This window comes from Dermacentor andersoni, chromosome 2 (genome assembly GCF_023375885.2).
Source record: "Dermacentor andersoni chromosome 2, qqDerAnde1_hic_scaffold, whole genome shotgun sequence".
Lineage (NCBI taxonomy): Eukaryota > Metazoa > Arthropoda > Arachnida > Ixodida > Ixodidae > Dermacentor > Dermacentor andersoni.
The window spans coordinates 156942761-156970138 of record NC_092815.1 but is presented as its reverse complement, the minus strand read 5'-3'; the positions used below and the strand labels follow the sequence as shown (position 1 = coordinate 156970138).

Genomic DNA, 27378 nt, shown 5'->3' with positions numbered 1-27378 from the left:
GTTGATGTTGAAATGGAATAAAACAAGCTGTGCGTGAGGTATTAATGAAATTATTTTTTTATTTGAAAGGCCCATGTATGCCATTATGTATGGAACGTAACGTCGTTCAAATGTCTTCTGCGACTTCTCGTAGTGTCACCGATCCAAGTGATCCAGTTTTCAATGACTCTGCCGCATAGATCTGGCTTAATTTGAGCGATGGCCTGGGTTATGCTGACTTTAAGGGCATCAGTCCATTGTGGCTTACTAGCATAGACCTGCGACTTCAGGAAAGCCCGCAAGAAAAACTCTAGCGGGGTCAAATCACACAAACTTGGTGGCCAATTCACGTCACCTCTGCGAGAGAGAACCACACCCTCAAATCGTTCATGCAGAATGTCCATCGTGGCGTGGCGTCCGCTGTGTGGCACGTAGTGCCATCCTGCTGGAACCACATGTCGTCTACATCCATATCATTTGATTTGGGCCAAAAGAAATCAGTTATCATTATTCTGTAGTGCTCGCCATTGACGGTGATGGCCTCACCTACACTGTTTTCAAAAAAGTACAGACCAATGACGCCGCCGACCCAAAATCCGCACCAAACAGTAGTCTTTTGTGGATGCATTGCCACCTGGTGAACCTCCTGTGGGTCGGAATTGTCCCATATGTGGCAATTGTGCTTGTTGACATAGCCATTCATCCAAAAATGTGCCTCGTCGCTAAAGATGACTTTTCGGCCAAAATTGGGGTCCTCTGCGAAATGCTCTGAAGCGCAGTCAATGAACAAACGGCATTGTCTATGGTCGTTAACTTTGAGCTCCTGGGTCAGTTGTGCAGGCTCAAGTCCCGATGCAAAATTCGCCGGGTTGAAGTCTGCGAAAGGTCGAGTTCTTGTGCATGGCGAGGAATTGACTGCCTCGGGTTTTCTTGCACATTTTCACGGACCGTGGCGATATTCTTGGCCGATTTGGCGTTCCTTGGACGTACGGGTGGTGGCTGATTGTTTACTGAACTGGTCGTCTCGAATTTGGCCACCAAATGTTGGAGAGTTGACTTTGAAGGGTGTCTGCTGTAAAATGAGTGCAATGCATGCAACATTTGCACAAACGAACAGTCACTTTCATAATAAATTTTTATCGTTTGGACATGCTGCTCAATCGTGTAACTTGCCACGGTAGTTTGGCATCAGTGACTGAATAATAAACAACAGATTAGACATACACCACCAAAACAACATGGCCACCACAGGTTGCCAACATCGACCTGCCCCAATTGAAAAGCACATTAATATAGTAATTTATTTGGGATACTGTGATGCTTCTTAACATTTATTATATGCTTTAGAGCCTTCTAGACTTTCCTGTAAGGCAACAACTGATAAGTTGAAATTATGTCAATAGTACTGCTGTAAGTTCACACATGTGAATTTTCTAGGACCTCATCTTGTGAGTCAAATGTTTAGGTCTACTAGAAGAAAGGGAGGGTTGTCATGTGCACCAGCAAGGCAAGCCTTCTTTGTTTGTGTGGCTGCTTAATGTCATTGTTGACAGATAGCAATAAAACTGCAATGACCTTTCCAACATGCCACGTAACGATAGCTGCTGCATGGAAAGTGCGGCATTTACCGTCACTTTTCTCAAGTGTACCACTTGTCCTCTGTGCTACAATCTTGCCCTCCTCATGTATTGCACACAAAGCATTTTCTCACCATCAAGTGCTGCATTCATCACATGTCTGGCGCCCGGGGTCACGCATAGAGCATGTAAAACGGTGTAATGAAAACAGTTACATTCACGGGCATCCTAAGAATTCAGTACAAAGAAGGCTGTAGAATCGTTATAGCCCTTGGCAGAATAAAAATACAGCGCAAGTTCTGCATTTAGAACTGCAGTGCACCTGCCATTTGTGCCTCTGCTCTCCAAAACATAATTCTCTAGTGGCGCCTGTAGACCGTTTACAGTGGTCAATTGCTGAATGCAAAAGAGATGGTACTACAGGTTCCGATGCTATCTGAGTGCAGCTGAATGCTTAAATTGCCACAAACCGGGAATGTACTTTTGCTATCTCTAGTGACTGGATATGATAACATATTGCACATATGAAGAAAAATATAACTTGGTACACCTGAAATAGTATCCTCTGACACCATGCAATATCAGCATATTCTGCGGTACTGATAAGGGGAAATGAAAGTGCACATGTTTCATGGAAATAAATAGGAAATAAATTAGGAAATAAATATGTGTTTTTCATAGATGAATGAGTATTTGTACATATATTAAGCTGCTGACCCTTTAAAAATCCTTTTTAGCTCTGATATGAACGCAATATAAACAGCTACAAGCGTGAGTGAACAAAGAATATTTGAGTGTCGTTTCGTACGTTTTAATGTTGCTGCACTGCCTTTCTTATTAACGATGATTTCATGTCTGGTAACTTGCATTTTATGAACAGGAGGACAGGGCCATTCAGGGATCGTACGTACGCGCAATCGCAGTGGATTGCACATGTGGTCATGATGTCCATGTACACTCATGTTCCTATGTTGTGGTGCTTCATTGCAAATTTTGTTCTGAGCACATAAAGCATTACAAAATGTCCTTAACTGACTGCAGTTTTGTTGAAGTGTGATACACTGAGGTACTTCGGGTGCAAAATTTTAAGTACATACTTTTATTTATTTTTATCCAAATGATAAACTTGGAGACCAGTAAGCTAATGTAACTATAGTGTAGCTTAGTAGGCAGGCTTTCATGTATATGTGGCTCCGACTGTTGTCACTGCCAAGACGACCAGAGGATCTCTATATCTCCGGAGACCATCAGTCTATTGCATGTTCAGAAGAACAGACGGTTGCGAGAGACAGTAAAAAGAACACGTAAGTTTTTAATGGCACTGAAAGTAATGTTATCAACAGATTTATTCCATGTAATGACTGTCACTATGGATTACTCAGTACTGAGGCAGTAAGATCTGTCTGCTGTTACTCAAAAATAGAAGAAAAAGAATGCGCATAGTTGTCTCAATCGCTTCGTCGAACAACTCTCATGCACCATATTTGCTTACTGACATCAGGCCCTAATAAGGCCTTGTATATGTCATCACAAGCACTAACGTACTGTTTGCGCTTTCGGTTGGAAGCGTTGCATCACTGGCCAGTAATAATTCACTGAGAAAGCGAAAACGGCGCTTTTCTACATTTTCTTGGTGCATTGTCCACTATCAGGAAGGGGTAGCCAAAAGGCACTCAACAGCAGTGTGGTCACGTGTTCAAAGATTCCAGCTTTCACGCTGCAGTGCTGCAAAAAGTGCACGCATATTGAAAAAAAAAAAAAAAAGTGCTCCTCCACCACCACATCAAGGTAATGTCAACATAACTGGCTCAGACATCCATGCAAACTCTCTTTCTTATGGACAGTGGTGTTTTTGCCACTGTATTCTTAGGTTGTCACCAGCTACGGTCTGTAGGTATTTTATCCTAGTGACAAAGATGGCAGTGAGGCATATCATTCTTTCAAACGTGTATGCTTACAATAGGGTAGTGACTGTTTACATGTAGGGTGTGTGATAATCTCAACCTCTGTTTTGCAGATTGGCAATGGTCACGAGAAACAAAAGATGAAAATTACCTGCGCGTCCTGCGCATGTTTCAGGACAAAAAGAACTGCACATACTCGATACATCAGATTGGTGAGTGCATTCGTTTGTATAAAGACAAGACCATAGTAGAGCCGCATCGTTTTGAGGCACGCATTTTTCTTGGCAGACATTTTCTCCTTTGGTCACACCTATACGTTTTGGAATTTTGTAGGCACTGTGCACGTGTTCATTCAACTTTTGTTCAAATTGGGAAATTGAAGAAACACTTCATTAATTTTTCATCCGTGCTGCTTGGCCTATGAATCCTTGTGATCGTAGGATATATGGCAGAGAAGGATGAAACCTTAATTTTTGGTAGAGTGTACCTCACTAGAGATCCTCTCTACTGAAGCTCCAGCCTTAGGTGGCAACCACATGCACGTGATATTCAAATGGAAAGTGATGCCTGGTGAAAGAAAAGTAGTGACCTATTTGCTTTGTTGTGTGAACAAATACAGTCATGTGCTTGTAAAACAATTGCAAACGTACCACGTGGCCAAAGAGGAGTCGCACCTGTAATATTGATGCATACTACCACTGGCAGCTGGTAACTGAGCTATGTTGGCATGGATTGTGATAACTTACCAACCTTGAAACTGAGAACGGCAAACTGACTACAGTCGAACCCCGCTACAATGAACGCCGCTACAACGAAATATTTCCAATTCCCCGTCAGCTAGCCATAGAAGTCAATGCAAAAAAGTTCTCACCACAACGAACAATTTTTCGGGCTTGTTTTCGCTTCAACGAAGTTTTCGCTTGGTTGAGCTGGGCTTTAAAATTTGTTTTGCGATAAAATAAACATAACCCCAATCGTCTGCAATTGTTCGTACATCCACGCCGCTTAGGTTCACCGAAAACGTGCGCCCACTGCACCGTCGCCGATACACAAACTCATGGAGGGGTGCCATTGTTTGGTGGTGATGACGATGGGGCTAGCCGCCTTGCGACAAGGCACAGGCCCACTTCGTCAAACGGGAGCCACAGCCAATCCGTATCCACCCTAGGTCACACGATTGCTGGCGCAACGCGGCGATGCAGATTTTCGTTTGTGCTTGTGCGTGCGGCCAGCATGGCGACAAAGCGGAAGTTTCTTTCCTTGGAGGTGAAGGCGCAAATCATCAGCGAGGCTTCGAGTGGCAGAAAGAAAGGAGACGTTGCAGCAGAGTTCGGCATCTCCAACAGCACACCGTCGACGATTTTGAAGTCGAAGGACGCGATCACCAGTGCTCTTTCTGCGAGGGCATTCGCCAAATGGAAGAAGTTGACTCAAGCTGCACATGAAGATCTTGAAAAGGCGTTGTTTACATGGTTCCTTGACATGCATGCCAAGAAAATGCCAATCAGCAGAAGCGTGCTGCAGCAAAATGCACTTAACTATGCTTGCATGCTCGGCATCGACGATTTTAAAGCAAGCACAGGTTGGCTGACCCGCTTCAAGGCCCGACACGACATCGTTGCGAAAGTGTTGTGCGGCGAGCAAGATGTGTCGGCCCCGCCTCGTGCACTGGATGTAATGGACGCTTTTGACGTCATTCATAATTTCATTGGCGCCCACGATGACGATGTCGCAATGCAGCTGCTGACCAAGTGCGAAAATCGGCATCACAGCGATGATGACCAAAGGACGGAGGCAAACAAGGATGACCGAATTTTTTCGGAAATGAATAACGTTTTTGAATGGTGTAGCTAAATCTGACAGTGTTTTGGGTCAGATTTTGTCAGAACGAAGGGTAACCGACTTTTTCCGGAAATAAATGATGTTTGTGAGTGTGTAGTCAAATTTGACAGTGTTTTGGGGCAAATTTCGTCACAACGAAATTCTAGCTTCAACGAAATTTTTCGCACGTCCCGAGAGTTTCGTTGCAGCGAGGTTCGACTGTATTTGTACTATTTTTCTCATGGTATTGAGTTTAAGAGAGAGGTTCGATGTCAGTGTGTTTTGTGCTTTGAATTGTCTGTATCCTTTGCTGAATGATTGGGTCGTAATCCTCTTTACTTAGGTGCACAAAACCATTTGCTCGTGTGCAGAGGCAGTAGCATATCTATTTCCATCCACGTGCAGAATGCATTATACTCGCCAAACAACTCTTGTGTCACCACTAGGTTAAATGAGCACAAGAGGAGCGAAAATCCACTGAACCATTTTCTGACTTTTTATTGCAAAGAGTGGGGTTACAATGGATTGTGTGGTGAAGCAAGAGATTTTATATTGTCGCAAAAGCAGAAATGTGCAGCTTGTCATAAAGGCATGCCACACAAGGGTGAATCCATGTACCTCAGCAAACCATCGGTTGCCCTGCGTAACAGAGGTTGTGCCTTCATGGCCAACAATGCAGCCTGTGCCTCTTATTTCTGTTCTTTTTGTGCTGGCATCTAGCTCACTGTACCATGTGGGATTTACCGAGCTTATTTAGCACATTATTTTGCCAAAATAAAAAAAATTTGTTGTGAGGAAGTGCCCATTGCATCTTTGGGTTGCTCATTTTTCCGTGAATAGGTATGCTAATCCATCCATTTAATTATTCCACTATGAGTGACATGTAACTGAAGCAATGAGCCAGAATCTGCCTATGGTAGTGAAACTGGCCACCTTGAGTTTGTCGAATCTTACCTGCTGTCTTGTTTCAACTGCAGTGTGACATTTTCGCATCCTAGTACATATCGCTTGGATTGCTATAAATGCTTAAAGAAGGTTTGTTCTTCCATGTTTATCAGCGGGTTTGCGGTAAACTAGCTTTCAACAGAGCAACGTACAGCAAGGTTTTATTTTGCAGTCCTATATACTAGTAGCTGACTTTGTGTATGTCGTTCTCTGTATCCATATTCCAGCACAGATGGGTGTTTCGGAAGGCAAGGCAGTGGGCCAATGGTTTGGGCCTAATACCATTGCTCACGTACTAAGGCAAGTTTCTGCATCAGTTGTGCCCATGTGCGGTCTCCTGCCAACTAAACGGTGGTTTAGAATGGTAGATGGTTGGCGAGTTCTGAAACATCTGTTTTTTTTTTTTTTTTTTCTTGCAGGAAGCTGTCTGCATTTGACAAGTGGAGCTCTTTTGCCATGCATGTTGCCATGGACAGTGTTGTAGTGATGGACGACATAAGTGAGGCTCACTTTATTACAGATTTTTCGGCAGTGTAATGGCAGTCGTTACTTCTACAGTTGAGCCTCAATATTGACACGTGAACTCGTTTATCTTTTACGGGTGAGCGCTTTTACTGTCCACGAAATGTTATCACTCAGCGCAGGACGCGTCTACATGTACCGGAAGTTTCTAGAATGTTATCGATGCTTCTATCCACTGTCTGTTGTCGGCCGAACCCTGTGTAATCTGATTGCATGTATGCGCGACGCGAATGGCGTAGAACTTTGTGGAGGGCATGCGGGTCCCAGCGACTACTCTGGAATATTCGACGACTGATCTATAAAAGCCGACGCGCTTGACCCGCTGATCAGATTTTCTGCAATTGCGGACCGTGTTCGCCGCTATCGTTGTGCTAAAGGGGAACCTGTTTTGTGGGGCACAGGTTCGCCCAATAAAAGTTAGTTTTGTTGTTCACAGTATTGCTACTGTGTTCTTCAATGTCACCACCACGTGACAATGTACGAAACATTCATTTAGCAAAAACCGCGATGAAAAAAACCTTTTTCATTTCCTGATTTTAGTTCCACTGAACACCATCTGCAACCTAATGTTATTTATGGGCAAATCAATATATTGGCCCAGAGCACGTTTCAACATGCCTTAAGGACACTTTGAACTTCGAACTTCAGCACCTTGTGGCATAGACACTTGTGGGTCCATTCATTGCTTAAAAATAACCAATGAATTTGAAAAACAAGGTGAAAGAGAATTTATTTTCTGCTTAGTACTAAAGGAAGAAATCAACAGCAGCGAACGTGCCCAAATATTCACATTACTTGACATTACTGTGATGTGTTGTGACTGAATCATTCGTAAGTTCACTGACATTAGTGAGAATTACTGAGGGCTGCTATTGTCATGAACAGATGCAGCAGCACCTAATTTTTTTAATACCTTTATTGTTGCAAGTTGCAGCAAGCTTTACTACTAGTTGACCAAGCTTTGTGGAAAACTTTCAATTGGAAAGTTTCAATTGGAAAAAGCAGCTGTAACCATGTTAATGTGAATCATGGTCACATACCAAGCTTTTGGCTGGTTCTCTACACTACAACGTGCACTTTCAATGACCGTAGAAGCACAGAAAACCATTGGAATTTGTGAGTCTCATTAATTTGGTTGTGTGATCACTCAAAAGGGAGCAAATGGGCCTTAAGGATTTCAGTAGCCTTTTGTTTTTAGAGGTCCTTAAAAGTGTGTATGTGTCAGGAATATGGGATAACTTAGAGCCATTGGCGTAATCTGCCGCATGTGAAAAGAGTGGGCATGCCGAAATGGCTTGGCACCATCTAAGCTTTCTTCCTGTGCATTTAGTATTAGAGGTTGCATAATCTCGAGTTTCGGTGACCTGCTGGGGTGAGAGGCAGCCAAAGAATTTGCTGCCTGCTGCCAGCACTTTTCATGATAACGTAATCCCAGTGCGGGCGATGCTATCAGCCACAGGGGTGGAGTGCATGCAAAAGCGTGGCTGGCTTTGCTTAATTGGTACCACCGATGTGAAGATATCGTCGACGTGCCATGAAACCGTATCATTTGTTACGGACTCTCAAATTCATCAGAATGAATTGTTTTCTCATTTAAACTTGTTTTTTTTCGATTGCCCGATAATTCCAAATTTCTGTGGCCCCTTTTTGTCCAAGACAAATCGATCGGCGACTGTACTTATTTGCATAAACAGTTGAATTTCAATACCATGAAATTTCAATATAAGGAAATAAATTGCCGATCTTACCTACTTTGTTATATCGAGGTTTAACTGTATTAGACAAAGTTCATAGTTTAATAGGCTGTACCGTATAAATTGCAGTGAACTTTCCTTACTAACTTGGTGTCAGCTTGGTTTCAAGTTTGCACAGACATGAGCAGTTCCCTGTCATTGACTGCAAGCACTTGCTGTCACAATGCTGGCATGATTAGGAGCGATATGAGGAGTGCCTGTGCTTGCCCCAAAGTGAGCGGTTTGTGCTGCCGCTCACATCATTTTAACTGGGCCGCGTCTCCAAAATTCTGATCACGCAACCTGCAACCTTAGGCACACTAGAAAGCAGTGGACATGAAGCCACCAATCATCTTGACCTTCCCTTGCGTGTTTGCCCTTGGTCCGTGCACCTGCAGCAGATGACCTCCAAGCTGCAGTGCATAGGTCGCTTGCGTTTGCTGCTGTGACCTCCCATGGTCAGGCTAGAGAGAAAGATATATGTGCTCTCCTCCTCTAGCCCAGCTGTGCAGCAGTGTGGGCTCGGTCATGTGACTCCTTGGCTCACTCTCGTACCCACAGCACATCACGTGACCACCAACGTGTGGTGCACAGGCTGTTCATTCTCTTCGCACTTGAACTTCATTTGGGACCGCATGGCAGTGGCTGCGACAGTGAAAATGCGTTTGCAGTGTCTATACTTGTTATAGCTATAAATGCAAAACAACTATAGTGTTATTTTCATACAAATATAGCCTACAGGAGCATTGCATATGCTCACTGCAGTATGCACTGCTAAAACGTGTGCTTATTGCTTCCTGATACCATTAGTTATTTGCAACGTTTTCGCTTGCTTTTATCTTGCAGGGAAAGTATGCAGAGTTGAGACATCAGATGCTGAGGATGGCGTTAGAAATCGGACGCAGTCACATGGACTTGCAGCTGCAGCAGCAGATTCTTGGAAGCCTCTTGTGCTCTTTATTCCTCTGAGGCTCGGCCTGACTGAAATCAACCCAATCTACTATTGTGGCCTCAAGGTAAGAATGGACATGAAGAAGTGCTACTGGCAGATGCCAAAGTTCACTTCAGTGACTGAAAAGGCTTGTTTCGTGTGAGTGTTCACAAAGGAGAACATTACTGCTGTAGCAACTAATGGTTGGTAAACGTGATACAATCGATCAACGAAATATTTAAGTAGGGTTGCCGAGAGCGAAAAAAAATGCAGTAACAAGCTTCTCACCTGCAGATAGAGCATAATGTGATAAACTTATATTTATTCGAAGTTTGAAACTAATTATGTATCTGAAAAGCTGCTGAAGTTTGTAAGTACTTTTGTTGTAATGTATTTTATAACTGAAAAATTGCTTGGTGACCGAATATGATATTATGCATCATTGTTAATGGGCAGGAAAGCCAATAAAGCAGCAGTCACTACAAAAGGTATGAGCCATGCATGGGTCTCTCTAAAAGCTTCCGGAATAACTGGCAAAGGGGTAGCCATGAGTGTGAGCTTGCATTGCAGTTTGTAGCTTCAACGGCATAGCAGATGCCTTTTAAATGCGTTAGCTCTGCTTGTAATGAATGGCGACGCGCATTAAGGTTGGAAGGTTCATTTTATGTATCATGTATGTATCTCAGTCAACATTTGAAGCTGACTTAATGAAAATTTCAATTGAGCAAAGACTTCAATTTTTCTCAAATAATGATTTGAAGACCATGTTTATGTTTCTTAACATGGCATGTTTGAAAAATTTGTTGAGGTCATGTTCACTGCGATTTATCTGTGCCATTGTTAGCTCATTAGATTCACTGGTGGCATCCATGCATACGGCTAAATAGTGCCACTCACTTTTCATTTGCAGAGGACATTTGCATTGAAGCAGTCCCTGGGCATAATTGGTGGCAAACCAAACCATGCACTGTACATCGTTGGTGTTGTTGGTGAGCACAGCAGTTGTTAGTGCCTCATGGCCCGTGCACCGAATTAAAGGAGTACTGACTTGACAGTTTTTACCTATCATTCTTGCGTTAGGTGAAGTTCCGGGTCCTCGAGACCCTAGAAAAAATACTGGAAAGCCCCAAAGTGCGCTGAATAATTTACTATAGTAGCTTTCCACGAACTGATATTGGTTTTGTTTCGCACAATCTGTTTGTGTCATGGCATCATGATGCTGAAGGTGGTGAAATGGGAGAAGGGAATGTCCAAAAAATACAGAATGCAGAAAAAATACAGATAGAAAAAGAAGTCATGCCAGTACGCCTTTATTGTGAGACAATGCAGGATCTTAAGCTTGAGAATGTTGACTGAGCATGGTTGTTAAATGTTAAGTCTCATAGCTGGAAATTCATCTAATTGTAAAGCGTGTGCTGCTTTTTGTCTTACAGGAGTACAGTTGGCGTCATCCTTATGTGGAGCACGTGGAATGATGGCTGCTGGGGCGCTCAAGAGCCAGCCAGCAAAGTCTAACAGTAGTTGTGAGGCCCAGACATGCCCAGCAGCTACCGTTAGGTGTCAGATATAGCAGCTAGCGTTAGAGGTTGCAGGCTGCCTCAGTAGCGCCTCGGAAGCCGCCATTCCTGCGCTTTACACAAGAGTGACGCCGACTGTATTGACACAAAAACTTGGTGTCCCCTGTTTCTTGCTTCATTAAGGAGTTGTCGACTCCATAGTTTCAGTACGAAGCCTCAATTCCTCCAGAGCACCACAAATGAGTAATTACAGCCCATTTTGTAAGGCCTGCCCAAAACACTCGTCAAGCGCAGCGTGGCCTCTGACGTGAGAAAGGTTACTTATCATGTCACTGAAAGTGGAGGCGGCGGGTCATGGTGGTTGATAGCATACAGTGACTGTGTTGCCGGAAGCTGCTAAACTGGCCTCTCCGATTGTTTGCTTCTCTTGGAAATGCAGGGTGGTGCTCTATGCTGTATTGTCCCGTTGATCACTGAATGCACGACCAGTGTGTGTGTTTGTCGTACCCCGAGGCTGCAACAGCAGGTTTCAGTGATGAAATGGGCAACCTTTTTCACGTCCGAAGCTGCACTGCTCTTGGCGTGCATTTTGAAATGTTATTATTAAAAGCTAACTTAATTATTTGCTGCACTCTCGGGAAATTGAGACTCCATAATGTAACTACTGGGTTGAGGGCTATCCGATAAAGTAATAAAAACGGCACAAAAATTTGTGTCAGTGCTCCTTTAAACGGCCCCTCACCAGGCCACATAGAAAATTTCTGTTATATGCTGGAAATTGTTACGTGTCCTCTAGGGAGAGTTCTACCACAAGAATTTTTCAAATGACAGAAATATTTCAGTGCCACAAACCGATGATTTCAGGAGGCGAGCGTCGCCACCAACATGACATTCTCTCCACTCGCTCCGCAAGCGAAATTCCTTCCCTACGTCCTCCCATACTGGAACTCGAGGACTCCAGGGTGCATACGTCACAGGCTCCACCTTCTTTTTTTTCTCCTCCCTTTTTTGCTGCTTGGCGCACTTTCGCTGACGGTCTCATGCTTGAGCTGTTGCTTTTGTCTTGTCTCACGCAGCGCACGATTTTGCATGCTCTGCATGAAAATGCCTGACTAGCGGCATAAGTTGGTACTACACAAACACTGAGGCAGACACAAGCGTATCACAGAGCCTGATCGTGTGTTAGAACACGGTAGAAAATGACATAGTTTCGTTGTCTGTGCGTGCGACTGAATGACATGGGAACAAGCAGATGAAACGGAAGCAGATCTCTTTTGCTGCAGTGCAAAGTCAAACAAGTACACGCAGACATTCTGTTTGCGTGTTTTATTATTTCTCTAAACTTTAATTTGTCTTAAAGCAACAGATTACACAAATAACAGATGTTTCTTTGAATAATTCTCGATGTCACGTGTCATTATGAGTGACGTTACAGCATCGTCGTTTAGAACGTTTAGAACCTCGTTTATATGTTCCTGCTAAGTACGTTTTCCTGGCGCCAACGTTTGTAATCGAGAACACAGAAAGTGACCCAATAGAGTTACGCCCATCTTCTACTGGTTTATTTCTTCCCGGAAAACAAAATTTTTTGGCATGAACGTTGAGTACATTGCCAAAGTGCGATCGTATGATACATTTTCCAGCCGCTAGATCCCACGTAAACAAGAAAATGCGTGAGGCGTGCGCGATCGAGAACAGTATATAGCTGTCTACCATGGCAGCTTCACTGCAGTACTCGCCTGCCCATCTCACGTGAAAACGACTGCGTGCACAGTTTCTTGTTTCGGTAGCAGCAACTCTCCATTCAGGTCGTCGCACACTGCATTCACAGCTGTTGCCGCCAAACCTATTGCGATAAGCATCTTCACCTATCTGTTTTACAGCGCATGGTGCGTAGTGCGATTGGCAGCGTACTGCCACGGCCGCTCGATGAAAACGCACAGGTGCGGCCTGCCGCGTCGCGCCGCCGTCTATGGGCGAGAGCGTGGAAGCGGAGTTTACAGTTGTCGCCGCGTTTCGCGAGGAAGGCGCTAGTTGTCGGGGAGAGCCTGTGCGAGGCACTGGCGGGAAGGAGCGAGCATTAAAAAGGGCGCGCAGCTCAGTGGTTTTAATTTTTTTTTATTCGCGTGCATCGTTACTGTTTAGTGTCACTCAAGATAGTTCACGCCTGGGTGATCTTTTATGCTTGCGGCACAATGCCGCGCAACTGTTGCGTGCCGCTGTGTACGACGAATGCTTCGAAGAACACCCAAATCCGCTACCACGAGTTCCCCTAGCGACTCAGAACGCAGTGCAGCTTGGCTGCGAAACATTTCCCGGGAGGGACCTGGCGAGAAAGGAACAATATAGCAGCCAAATGACAGGTCATTGGTGTGTGCTCTGCATTTTACAGAGCGCCGCTACAAGGCGACCGCCAAGTTGATGGTGCTTTTGCCAACTGCGGTGCCGACAGTGTTCCTCAGTTATCACAGCTACATGAGCACGAGGACCACGTCAGCTCCAAGGAAGAAGCGGCCGCGCTTGGAAAGAAGATAGGGTGATCCGCAGTCACGGGCAAAATGCGCGGGCACTGTTGCTTCACATGACGAGCCTGTTAGTCAAAACGGCCGGCTCACTGCCTGACAGCAATGAAACCGTAATGTCTAATAACACCGAGCCAGTGGTTGAAACCTGTGCGGAAATTGCATGATTTGCTAGACGCATCATGCCAAACTTCTCTCGAGTTTGAAAAAACGGCCTTCGCTAAGCTTGAACGCGCCGCGTACAAGCGAAGGCCGCGCGTCTTAAAGGGACACTAAAGGTTACTATTAAGTCAACGTGGACTGTTGAAATACCATCCCAGAAACCTCGAAACGCTTGCTTCGTGCCAAGGAGAGACTCATTTTAATGGAAAATGCGTTCTGAAGCGTCCGCGTACCTCTAGCGCAGTTCAAATTGCCCGCCCTCCGATCGAGGAGTACTGACATCATGGGCTCATAGTGACGTTGCGCCATCGGCGAGTAGAACGGCGTCCGCAGGCGGCGCTACGGCTTTTCTGCGCAAAACGCAAACGCGCGGCCAGAACCAGAGCCAAGAGAGAGCCGACAGCAGAGCCAAAGCGGGAGTATGGTGGCTAGCGGAAGATGAAACGCGCGACCATAAGCTGGTGCTTCATTCTATAACCCAAACTTCGACGCTTGTCGCAATGGACCCTGACAACGACAGATTGGCTCGCGATGCTGGGCTCAACTTCAGTGATTTGAGCACTGACGAGCACGGCCTGCTGCTGATGGCTAGCACTGCCGGCGTCGTTGCGTACTACGACGGCGGCCTCGACACCGGCTCTCCGGAGCGGGAAAGCAACGAGGGCTTCCCACGACATCACATGGACGTGGTATTCTCGCTGCTTGTTCCAAATGAAAGTTTCGCGAGCCAGCAGAACCCGCACAGCACGACGCGATAACGAAACTACTGAAACTCCAAAGCGTGCGCGGCGCAGAGTCGAGCGCGCACAGTCCAGCGAAAACGAAACCTTTCGACCACCCATACTACTGAAGGGTAACGTCAAAATGTTTTTTTTTTTTAGAATCGAATAGACCTAGACAAGTAGCATTTTCTTCCGTCTTATAATCGAATGAAATAATATTTTTTAATACGAGTAGTTCAGTATTAGTAACACAAATTATGAGGAGTGCTTTCGTCATCGGGCTAGTACCGGAATGTCGCTGGGGGGTCTCAAATCGTGTCATGCATTTACCTCAATTTCTCGGTTACTAAGGCTCTGTTCGCGATTATATTGACGCCTTAGACGTTCTAGAACATTGCTCTACCACTTTAACTTGACTTTCTGGTAACCTTTAGTGTCCCTTTAAAGGAGCGCTACAGGCACTTCAAGAGAAGGTCGATGGAGCTGAGGAGCGCGCACAGTTTTTTGAAAAGAACAAGGACATTGCCTATTTTACGAAGGTACTCGATAGTATTGCTCAAGGCGACAAGACTGCCGAGTTCATTAGGAACCAAGTCCGCAGTATCTCCATGAAGAAGCCTAAATGTGGTAACGTCATTCTAAGGGAGTGTGTAATTTGGAAGGCTTGCTCAAGCAAATGATATGACCATGTAAGATCCGGAAATCTTTTTAAGCTTCCTTGCCGTTCAACGCTGCAAAGATATATATGTTGGCCATTCAACTGGTGGAATTGGCGTCATTTTGATGATAAAGGAGCGGCGGTGTATAGAATTTTTTCTTCAGCACCTTTTGCAATGCCGTGAGCTGACTTGCGGAGCGGAGGGCCGTACCATGGAAGTGTGCAAAGTTTTCCTGAGAAAGCTCTTGCGACCGGTCCCATGCAAACTGGGCAGGAGATATTAACGTGTCAGTTGAGCGACTTGTACGCCTGGCGCAAAAGCCTCTCGCCAGGAAAGTACTGCACCTGTGATTACAACAACAAAGAGTATTATTTTTCCTACACGGAGTTATAACTTCTCCGCTGCTCTAGCTCGTATTCTTTTTTCTAGAGGGAAAAACACAATGCTTTGGTAAATACAAGCGCACTTGTCAACAAGCGGCTGTGCTGTTGCAGAAATAACTGTTGCACAAACCAACATATCCGAGAGTGTACAGCGCAACGGCAAGGAAGGAGGAAACAGAGAGACGCGCACAATGCGAATAGCCCAAGCAACCACTTTAGTTACAAACGAACAGTTGCTATATTTTGGTGGAAACATCGCCGACGTGGTACATTCGATAGTCATGCTTACTAATATGAGTAACACTATAAGAAATTTATTATCGCCCTTTAAATAGCGGCGAGAGCAGGCGAGCTGCGCTGTCACGTTGCGATCCGCCGCAAATATCTCCGGCTGCTCTCCCCTACTGGTGGCGCCGCTGCGGTGGCCCGGAACACTAGGCGAGCTACGCCGTCTCCGCCGCATACGGCAGGCCGCACCTGTGCGTTTTCATCGAGCGGCCGTGGTACTGCATACAGTGAAATCTCGGTATAACGAACTTCAGGGGACCGCGGGAAAATGTTCGTTATTCTGAAAGATCGTTATAGTGAAAGCCCAAACATTAGCCATAACAATAGCATTTCAGTAACGTAAACGTCCTACCTTTGAAACGGTACCTCCTTGAGCTCATTTCTCACACAATGCACACGTGATCGTCAGACAAGGCACATTTATTTGAAATAGTCTGTGATCGTCTTCTGACGGGCGCAGCACGAACGATTCCAGACCGTCCACATTCTTATGCACGCCTTCGGTCACTGTGCCGCTTTTGGCTATAAATATGCGGAGTTTTCGCAAGTAGTCCAACGCATCTGTCGCAGACACGGACTCGTCGCGGTCTTCGGGTGCCGCCGTAACGTCATCATCCATGTCGTCGCTGCATTCCTCATCTTGAGTCGCCGTGCCCTGGACGCTCTGCAGTATGTCATCAGTGGCAAGCTCCGCTGAGGTCCATGTCGCGTCGTCACACTGGACATAGTCGTCAAATGTGACTGAAGGATCGACGGCTAGCTGCTTGGCCACCTCGCTCCAAAGCTCGCTCGAACTGTCCTCCGCTGCCGGTTAATCGGTTTGTGGTTGGCCATCTGTGATAGTCAGGCTGGCCTTCTTCCAGCAGTTTTGGATGGTGGTGGACGTGACGCTCCACCATGCGCGTGTCAGCATTTCCGCAGCCTGTCGGACGTTGATGGCTGTCGAGTGCTGCACGCGCAGATTGATGAGCAGCCGCTGAACAAGGCGCTTCCGGAAGTGCGACTTCATGCTCCTTATTATTCCTTGGTCCAGTGGCTGAAGTACTGATGTGCAGTTCGGCGGCAAATACTCGAGCCACGCATTCGTGAGCCGTATGTTGACAATGTGCGCCGAGCAATTGTCCACAATCATCAAAATGTGCCGCCCCTCCTTCCTCATATTCTCGTTTACCGTCAGCAGCCACTCGGAAAAGAGCTCGCGGGTCATCCAGGCACGCTGATTCGCCCTATACTGGCACGGCAGCGACACTACATTTTTCATGCAGCATGGCTTCGAAAACCTCCCGATCACCAGAGGCTTCAACTTTTCAGTGCCATCTGCATTGCAGCAATACAGCACAGTGACGCGAAGCTTCGACTTTTTGCCGCCTCTGCATTGTTCTCCTTTAAAATGCATTGTCTTGTCCGGGAGCAGCTGATAAAAGCAGGCCGTCTCGTCTGCATTAAAAACATCAGCTACTGCGGAAGACTTGACCATTTCGTGAAAGCTTTCCTCCCTCCACGTGGCTGCTGCTGCTTCATCTGCTGCCTTCTCCTCGCCAGACACAGACTGCCAGGTTACGCCGTTTTGTTGGTGAAAACGGTGGAGCCAGCCAGAAGACGCTTCGAAGCCGGTGACCTCAAGAATTGCAGCGAACTGCCGCGCCTTCTCCTGCAGCATTGGGCCTGACACGGGCATATTCTGTGCTCTCACGTCTTTAAACCAAGTCAGCACTGCTGCGTCAATATTCTGGAAATCGCCGAACCGCAGTCGCTTCCTTGATGGGGCAAGCTGAAATTCTTGCTGGTGCTTAAAGATTTTCTCTTTGTCTTTGAGAATTGTGGCGATCGTCGACCGCGCCACTCCACGTTCTTTAGCCACGACGGATTGTTTCTTCCCGTCTTCTATCTCGCGAAGGATGTTTACTTTCTCGCTCAAAGAAAACTACTTTCGCTTCTTCGCCGTGGTTAGAGTTGTTGAGCTCATGGCAACGCGAACGCCGGCACGCACTTCTAACACAACAGAAGAAAAACAAGACGGACAGACCGGATACGGGTGACAGCGCACGAACAACTGAGAAAACAAGCAAGAAAAACGTGATGCGCCGTTGGCTCCGCAACAGGAAAAAAAGAAAGGCCCACTTCAGCGTTAATTACAACATTTTTTTTCCTTCTGCCGCACCGTCTCAGGTTTCACGAGCCCATGCTCCGGCCTCTCCACTCACAAAACCTGGTGCATCGTTGCCTCCGCAACGGAGAAGGAAAAAAAAAAAAAAAAAAAAGTCCCCGCCCGCATCTTCCTCCTCCCGTGCCATCTCAGGTTTTTGCGGGAAGCAAGTTGCAAGGTGCCCGCTTTTTGTGCTGCGTCGTCTGCTAGCTTAGAGCTCCGACTGCCGTGACGGATACACTGAAATCTAAGAATCCTCGCATTTCGGGATATGAGTTCGTAGTACTGAGGTGTTGTTAAGATGACACGGAAATTAAATAACGATCATTATTCTGAAATGTTCGTTATTCTGAAGTTCGTAATAGTGAAATATTTTTACATTGAAACTATAAGCAGTCGGCATGGGATTTCTGAAAAGTTCGTTAATCTGAAATGTTCGTTAATGTGGTGTTGGTTGTAACGGGGTTTGACTGTACTTTTAGTTGGCAATAATCCAAATGCACGGCCATTCCCTGCTGCAGGCGATGCGATGTGCGCATCACGTTTCGCTACAGTGGCATCCGGTATTGCCAACCAGCTTGGTTTTGTTTTGGTTTCCCCTTGCTCTCTTAAAACACCACACAACAGGAAAACAACAAAACGTGTCTCGGGCCACAACGATCCATGCAATGCTACGTCTTGCATAGATGTCAGATATAGTTGAGTCTGTGAAATTTTTAGTTACTGTGGATCGTACGTTTTCCTGGTTTGTAAGTTCTTCTTTTAATTTTTTTTAAAAAACGTATGAACGAGGTTATACTGTACATGTACGTAGTCGCACTTGCACATACATGTCACCTTTCCAGCAGGGAGCGTGGTGCCCGCGAGGTGAAGAGCAAACGGTGTTTGGTTTTAAATTTCAGCTCTTTCTGTGGTGTGTAGCAATGTAATACTTAACAGACACAATCGTTAGCCTGCATTGTATGCACTGTGATTGTCAGCTCAATATGGCCAGACCTGGTGAGGGGCCCTTTAAAAACGTCCTGAACCACCGCTCGGGCTTCGTGAAAAACCATAGTCCACGGATAGCATATGCTGCTGTGAAAATCTCAGCCAAACTTTGCAGTTGTGTGCAGCACGTGGAGCTCACAAGAGGAGGGCGAAGTTGCGTTTTTTTCAGACACTTTCTTTTCAAATGAGATCTTCTCCTAACCTGTTTTGAAACTGCTGGTAGCTTGCCAATGTTGTCATATGCAAGATTTCCACAGATGGCTGCTATTGGCTGATAGCTGTCATCAACCAAGAAGGGTGTTTAGGTCAGCGCACTTCTTCCGACTGTTACTGTGTATATTTATTTACGCTGTTTAATAAACAGGCTGAAGTAAGCGAAAATTTTGATAAAATTTATGTACTTCTGGAAGAAGCTGGCTATTGTCTGTTTACACTTGGCTGTGGCAGCCCATGTAGGAAATAAACTTTGGCCACACTGCTTATTGGTGTTGTAGCCATCAGGTCTCGCTAATTTTGATTAGCTTTAAACACACAGCTTACCTAAAACAATTAGAAAACTAAGCTGAGACTACACATATGCTTGCCAGTGTGCGCTCACTCCTGCCACTTCTGGCACTCCTGGCTTGAGGTCTTGGCAGATATCACTTCAGATTGGGCTATTTGGATGCGGCTACTATCCATCGGTCAAGCTGGTGCGAGACAAAGCTGGTCTGCACCACACAGCAGGGCCAGACTGAAGTGTATCAGCGCGAGTGTGTGATCCAACCCTGTCATGCACATAACAAACATAGCGCACATATGTAGATGTGTTTGCTACGTAGCATTGAGGTTGGCCTCTGCGGGGCGCCATGACGAGCCCGCTTGCTTAGCTCACTTCAACTTACTGAGGACAACCATGTACTCTCAGTGGTTGGTCCTTGTGGGTGATATGGCTTCAGGCGCATGGCGAGTGAGCCTGAGCGCCAACATCAGACTGGAACAGGTTGGCTTCTCGAGTTGCACACCCTTGAGGTATGTCACCATTATGGTAGAAGCTTGTTAGTTTAGGAATCCCTTCAACATGAGTCAGCAGTGCGGCATCCATCGCTTACTCTACGTACTTGCACTAGTGAACGTAAAGATGCTGTTTTGTTCGACCCTCGGAAATTGTGTGATTGCCACAGAGATAAGTGCAAAAGAAAATGTGCTACTTGCCATTCGTTGTGAGAAAATAAGAGCTGCGTGTAGTTCTCTCGTACAGTGTAGCCAAGCAAAGGGATGAGACACCGTGGACTCATCCGTAAGCTGAGAGATAGCCTCTGAGTTTGGCTCGTCATAGGCACCAAAATTGGAAGTGGTGACTTCTATGTCAACATCCAAAGTCAAATTTGAACTGCTTGCCTTGGGGATGTTCAGTGGGCGGAGCGTTGCAGGCATGTCCTACTCTGCCGTAGCCTTTGCAGTGCAAGGCATTGAATATAAATAACTCTGCTTCTGCTGAAGTTATTGAAGTACATTTTGCTGCAAAGTATTTCTGAAATAGTAAATTTTAATGCCAAATGCAGTTTTTAACTCCGATAAAAAGTGTTTCAGGGCCCCTTCATGTTTAACTGCCAGTCATATTAGTCAGTCACTTGCAGCTGAAAGCTTTGCTGTTGTCGTAGACTGTATTGTTCGTTCAAATAGTAATTGCTTTCACAGGTCCTGAAAAAATTGCCCTGTTCTGAGGCTCTTAATTTGTTAAATTATTCCATGAAGCATTTGAATTTTAGAAAATGGAACTTCTCATGATGAGGTGTGCGACATAATTTTTGCCGTGTGTTTTCATCGAAGGTCAGATATGCAGTAAGAACAAGGTGATTCAACCCTGATAAGATTGGATCACCTCAGGACATTACGTGTTTACAAGAACATTAAACACATGAGATTCTTGGGAAGGTGACTGTAAATGGTTCACGCAGCTTAAGGCATTTCTGATAAGACTGAAATAAAAGTTGTGTACAGCATTGCTTCGGCATCTCGGAGCTATTTCTCTGGGCATAAATTGGCAGAACGATGAACTGCAATCATTATGAAGGTGCTGGTATATGCGCATGGTGCAAATTCTGGCTACAGAATTTTTTTTGTGGTGGATGCATCCCTATAATTGGTCGTTAAGAATAACTTTTGTTACTGCAACAGCAGTTCAGAGCTTGAAACTGGGCTTGCTGCATATGTTTGTTCATCCTTTTGATTATGCGGTCACTGTCACGCTAACATCGTTGTGTCATCAGGCTGCCATTTCATCCTCAGGTTCACTCCTCTTACAAAGAAGGACAACAAACATTACCTGTCGTGGTTGCTTAGTAGCTACGGTGTTGGGCTTCTAAGCATGAACTTGTGGCATCGAATTCCAGCCACAGCGGCTATCGAATTCCAGCCACAGCGGCTGCATTTCGATGAGGGCAAAATGCGAAAGCACCCGTGTACTTAGATTTAGGTGCACGTTAAAGAACCCCAGCTGGTTCGAATTTCCGGAGTCCCCGCTACGGCGTGCCTCATAAGCAGATTGTGGTTTTGGCACGTAAAACCCCATAACTTAATTTTAATATTAAAACAAACATTTGCTTGCCACTGCTGCTGGGGACTCGTGCCCCTGTGGCATCGTGCAGTTGAGAGCCAGACATGCTAACTACTGAGCTATCAAGTGACATTCTCTCTTGGCAATTTGTGAAGGCTTTCATGCACCAATGCCATGCAGACTGTGAGAGTAATCTCATCTACATATGAATTTCAGAGGCCACAGTGGACAAAGATGACGCTGCGCTTCACAAAGTTGTTCTTGAGATGTTGTATGTTCCTGCTGCTTTTGGCAGTTAATAAGTTGAGAGTCGGAGGAATCACTGAAGCTTGCTGATTTTTTTTTATATATAACCAGATGATTGCCACTCTCAATTTGGCATTGCAAACGATTGTCTGCTGGTTTGCATTTCCACTTACAATGGCGTCATACTGCAGGTGCCAGATGTTACCCGTTGCAATGTAGCAATGTTTGTCACAATTATACAGTTAAAGAAAGACACAGTTTTGCCCAAAGGCAAAGAATTGATTGTGATAGCAAATTAGTAGATAACTGTATGAAGGAAGGATAGTAGCTTTATCAGCTGTATAAACTTGTAAACATTTTCGCTTACTAACTAAATTAACAAACACGGTGTCATGTGCGCACAGGTAAACATGAACACATCTCATTTGATGACCGTGGAAACTCGCTGTCAAAATGCAGGAGTGAGGATGCGTGGCAGCAACAGTAAGCAAATAGACTGCGTGTCGCTTCAATGCGAGCTAAGCCTCGAAAGCACAGCACATACGAAACTAACAGCACTCGGTGCACTTTGTACACATTGCAGAACTTTACTCAGATCTTCAAGGTGAGCTTAACGATACATTTGATATGTTGGCATGGGCTTTTCCTTCGAAGATGTACAACGTTGTATCAGTGACTGCCTTCCACATGTGAAGCAGCATGCCACCCAAGGACATAGAAAAGGGAACTGGTACATTGTCCTTCTATGTCCTGGTCCAGAGTGCTGGAAAGCTTTATTTTATATGAACAGGCCCAGTAATCTGCTTTACCTGATGATGGTCCTAGTTGTATGAAATTAATCATGCTGTCTTTGATCTTTCTTGTTAGGTGATCACCTAGTGTTCCTGGACCCACACACCACCCAACTTGCAGTTGACCTGGATGTAGAGTGTCCTGAAGATGAGAGCTACCATTGTGCCCACGCCAGCAGGATGGATATTGGCCAGCTCGACCCTTCCATTGCTCTTGTAGGAAATGAGGCGGCAAAATGTTGCTAGTGTCTCTGCCTCGTATTTAGCTCTAGCCATGTAGAATACTCAATTGATGTAATATCTCAAGCGGAATCGAAGCTCATTCAATCAGCTCTCATGGTAAAAGCAATGTACATTCAATATTCCAAGTGCTGGTCATGCTAAGTTTAACATTACACAATATCAATATTTGTTTATCAAGGTTTCACTCTGTGCATAGAACAGCAGTAAATCTATCATAATTAGTAAAGAGTTTTAGCTTGTCTGGTATTGCAGTAAATGCACGCTGATGGCATTTTACTGGATGGGCAGAAGGCATAAACATGAGCAGCTTGACAGGTGGTGTCATCTTCTGGCACAGAACTGAACCAGACAAACACAGAGCTAATATTGCATCAACGAAGTATGTTCTACTTTGCTGCTGGTATAAATTTCTGGTGCTGGGGAATCGTGACACAATTAAGCCACTGTGAAAATTTAGACCTGCAGCGAAAAAGAATACCCTTGGTTACTGCAGTATTAGTTCTGTGTTTGTCTGGTTGAGCTGTGCACCACTGGGCGGCTGCACCACTCGGGCTGCTCACGTTTACGCTTCTGCCCATCCAGCAGGGCGTCCAGTCCGCCCGCGTTTACCGGAATACTAGACAAGCTAAATCTATCTAGTTGTTATTCAAGGAAGCAATACTCCAGCCACGCAGAACTTTTGACCGTGATAAAGTCTGATTGGGATCGAAGTTCTTGTTTGCGATTGGCTTCTTTCTGCAGCTTGCACAAAGGAGCCAGTCATGATCAAGGAACTCGATCCCAATTGGGCTTGATCCATATTGAACATGCTCCGTGTGACTGGGGTTTAAGTAAATTTTTGTTAGAAAAAAATTTTGTATTGTTAAGGTGTTAAGCAAGGGTAGAAACTTTAATTGTACCATCTAAAGTACTTTATGGTTGGGTATGCAGTATATCAGTAAAGTCAATTTGTGCTGAGGTATGTAGTATAATGGTAGCATGCTTAACCCCTTAACTGCCATCATGAATTTTAAAAATATTGATGAAAAATGCAGATTGCTTTAAAAGCTGCATTTATTTTGACTTTTTTCTCTAAAATGTATACCAAGAATGCCTATAGCGCTTTTACTACTCTCGTTGCAAAAAAAAAAGATGGCTAGAGGCTCTATTATGTGTCAGAATTAGAAGGTAGTGGAACCTTTGTCTTGATGATTTAACTCGTCATTGGCAGTTAGGGGGCTAAGGAGCTGTAAATTAGTACTGCATGTGTCTAACTACAGGTATTCGTAATTCTTACAGCTTGATTTTGTAAATGTTGCAGATATGGCTTATGTGTGAATATGCGTTTTCCCAAACTCATGTGTGTTGTTTCCAAGTGGCAATTTATAAATGTCTAATAGAGTGAAGTCCATATCTGTTGTGGGAAATAGGAGTGCATCAGAATTAGCACACTTAATGCAAAAACAATTTGCTTTGGCACCATATCATCATGTAAGTTAAAAAAGGGACAGTCTAAAATTCGATGCCAAGAAACAGTACCTCATGTAACAGCACTTTTGGTGTCCTTTGAAATTATAACTCAGACTGGACTGTGACTACTGGGTGAATAGCTGCTCACTGTAACAACAAAAACACATGGAAAACTTGGAAAGTTTATGAATACCTTCAATTTGGTTTATCTGGCAATCCTCAACTCCGTATAATAGAGTTTTCTAAGTGTGTTTGCTTCTTCGTGGATGGTTTAGAATTCATTCCTTTCTTTCTTTCTTTTTTAGTGCTTCTACCTGCCAACAGAAGCAGAGTTTGACAGTTGGTGCAATTTGGCGCACAAAGTGAGTGCCTTATTTATATTTATTTATTTTGATGTGAAAGCGTCAAATGGCCCTTTGAGCGAAAAAGCTGGCACCTGTGATCTGTAGCAGTGCAACAGCAGGTAAATTCCCATTGGCTGCGATGCCACGTCACGAGCGCACCTCAACGGAGCAGAGCGAGTGAAAGGGAACGCCTGCTGGCTGCGATAGCACGCCAGGTGTTGCGTGAGGGGAGAGGGCATTGCCGCGACACCCTGTTAGCCTAGCTATCAGAAGCCTGTGTTATCCGCGTGTTCCTTGTTTGCGCAAGCTCTCGCCTTTGTTTTAACTGCGCCTTGGTAAAGCCAAATCAAAATGCTCCAAGTTTCTCAACACGCTCGCCTGCCCGCGAGGAGTTCATAACTTGAAGGACTGCTCAGCAGTGTATAATCGGACATTAATGCTTTTGCATTCACAACTTGTAAGAAGTGCTTAGGTGTCCTTGGATTTTAAAAAAAGACTATTATTGTCTTGGCTGAAGTGTTACATATTTTGTGGGCATTTAAAGTGCCCCTGAAACACTTCTTATGGAAGGGGAGAAAGGCATTTGAAGTGAAAATAGGCTATTTCAGAAATACTTTGCTGCAAAAAGTACTTCAATGCGTTCAGCAGAAGCTATGGTATTGGCAATCATACACGGCCTCCGCTGTGCTCCTGATCCTTCAACAGTCAGTGCCTTGCACTGCGAAGGCTATGGCGCATTGGGGCAGGCCCACAATGCTCCGGCTTCTAAATGTCACCGTGGCGCACAGTTCAAATTTTATTTTGGATGTTAACATAGATGCCACGACTTCCACCTTTGGTGCCTACGATGCGCCAAACATAAGCCAAACGCTGTTCTCTTCACCAAGCCGCAGTGCGCTCAGCCAGTGTACCTGTGGCGGCACCTCGCAGCGGCCGTGTCATCTATGCCATGTAACGGACTGCAGTTTGATGTCAGCTATTGGCCAATAGCAGCCGTCTAAGGAAATGATGAAATAGTGTGTCGAGAAGAAAGTGAGGACAGGGCCTTCTGTTGAAAACAGAGCGTTTGAGAGAAAGGTGACTTCACGATCCAGTTGTGAGCTCCATGCACCGCGTATGACTGCAAAACTTGGCTGAGATGTTCACAGCAGTGTATGCTACCCACGGGCTATGTTATTTCGCCAAGCCCGAAGGGTGGTTCAGGGCCCCTTCAAATGAATGATACATTTGGGCAATAATGTCTTATTTGAATGTCTCAATGCGCAAGCCCTTGAGTGCATGTTTTTAATATGTGTGGCTGCTCATTATGTGAATTGTGGTAAAACAATTTATGTAGAACAAGTAAGTTTCTAGAAAAATTAAAATTTTGCTTCACTCACATCGTGCATTTACATTTACCGTATTTAGAAACTATAACCACTTGTCTGTCGTCAATTGCTTGTTTGTTGTACGTCTGTGTGCCTATCAGCTCTGCAAATTGTCAGAGCTTTAGCCCGAATTCCTTATTCAATTTTGCCTTGTAGCACTTGATTAGCCAGATGAAGCAGCCACTATTTGAGATCACAGAGCACAGACCACTCGGATGGCCAGACTTCACAGAGGAGCTGCACCGACTTGATCAAGAGCCCCAAAGCACTGGTTCGTGGTCATTTTTTTTGTTTACTTCTCAATTAGAACCTACTTAGTACATCATCATCAGCCTGGTTATGCCCACTGCAGGGCAAAGGCCTCTCCCATACTTCTCCAACTACCCCGGTCATGTACTAATTGTGGCCATGTTGTCCCTGCAAACTTCTTAATCTCATCCGCCCACCAAACTTTCTGCCGCCCCTTGCTATGCTTCCCTTCCCTTGGGATTCAGTCCGTAACCCTTAATGACCATCGGTTATCTTCCGTCCTCATTACATGTCCGGCCCATGGCCATTTATTTTTCTTGATTTCAACTAGGATGTCATTTACAGTCGCCGACCGATTTTCCGGACTCCAAAAATTCGGACATGCCCGATTATTCGGTCAGCTTCGCGGCACCGCCGTTCTCCCCATAGACCACAATGTATAACAACTGCCGAAAGTTCGGACACCTTGCAACCTCTCGTCTGATTTTTCGGACACTCCTTCAGCCAACTCGACCGAGGGCATCATGCACTGACTCTGACCGGCGCATAGTTCGACTTGCTGAACGCCATTTTTGTTTTGAACGGAGCCTCCTTGCTGCCCCACGAAGTGGCGCTACTGGAAATCCCCGCTCATCATCATCGTTCCTGCCTGGTTCGATGGAGTGGCCGTACAGCAGTTCCGATTTCAGCTTAGTAAGCCATGTCAAGACAATCCAGCAGCTGATTTGTTTCTTTCGCACACGACGCTGTGAGCAGGCCACGTTTTTCGTTTGTGCGACTGGTGTCGGCACGGTGGCGTTTGCTTTGTGTGCTGCGTCGAGGTTTCGGTGATCCAACGCGGCGTACGGAAACATCGCGTCAAGTGTCTAATGGTGCTGACAGTGCCCGCGCAGACTGCGCTGGGGAATGCCGGCAAGCAGGTGCCGGGAGGCCTAAGATTTGTCGCCTTCCGATGTGCTCCCTACTGACGCGGAAAATGTTCTGCCGAGACCTGCGCAGTAGTTGCATTGCGATTCCGGACACCGTCTCATTTGACAGTTTCACAGGTGCTGACGACGGCGAGATCATTCGTCAGGTTTCTGCTGCACCGCCGGACGATGAGTCGGAAGATGACGCACCATGTGCTACGCTGCCGTCGCATGCGGAGCGTGCACAAGCAGTGACTGTGCTTTCAGCCGCCTATAGTGACCGTACGACCCTCACCGAGATTCAGGCTTATCTGATTGCGCGTAAACGGAACAGCGTGCAACGGCGCACTCACGATTTCTTCAAGCCTACTGCCGAGCCCGAATAAGTGTGTGGAAATAAAGAATTTCATTTTTTTTTCTTAATCTGCTTTTTCGGACACC

The 27378-nt window shown here is 45.4% G+C and overlaps 1 protein-coding gene across 4 annotated transcripts in view; it reads left to right on the top strand.

The window, feature by feature from the left end:
• Atg4a (Autophagy-related 4a) overlaps window positions 1-27378 on the top strand; it is a 39217-nt gene that overhangs the window by 4777 nt on the left and 7062 nt on the right. For all 4 annotated transcript variants that reach the window (XM_072286573.1, XM_072286575.1, XM_072286574.1 and 1 more), the window contains exons 5-12: window positions 3574-3672; window positions 6454-6526; window positions 6646-6725; window positions 9328-9497; window positions 10323-10401; window positions 22454-22593; window positions 24375-24431; window positions 25937-26051. In XM_072286573.1, the coding sequence (XP_072142674.1) occupies window positions 3574-3672; window positions 6454-6526; window positions 6646-6725; window positions 9328-9497; window positions 10323-10401; window positions 22454-22593; window positions 24375-24431; window positions 25937-26051 (813 nt within the window). The remainder of the gene's footprint in view (window positions 1-3573; window positions 3673-6453; window positions 6527-6645; window positions 6726-9327; window positions 9498-10322; window positions 10402-22453; window positions 22594-24374; window positions 24432-25936; window positions 26052-27378) is intronic.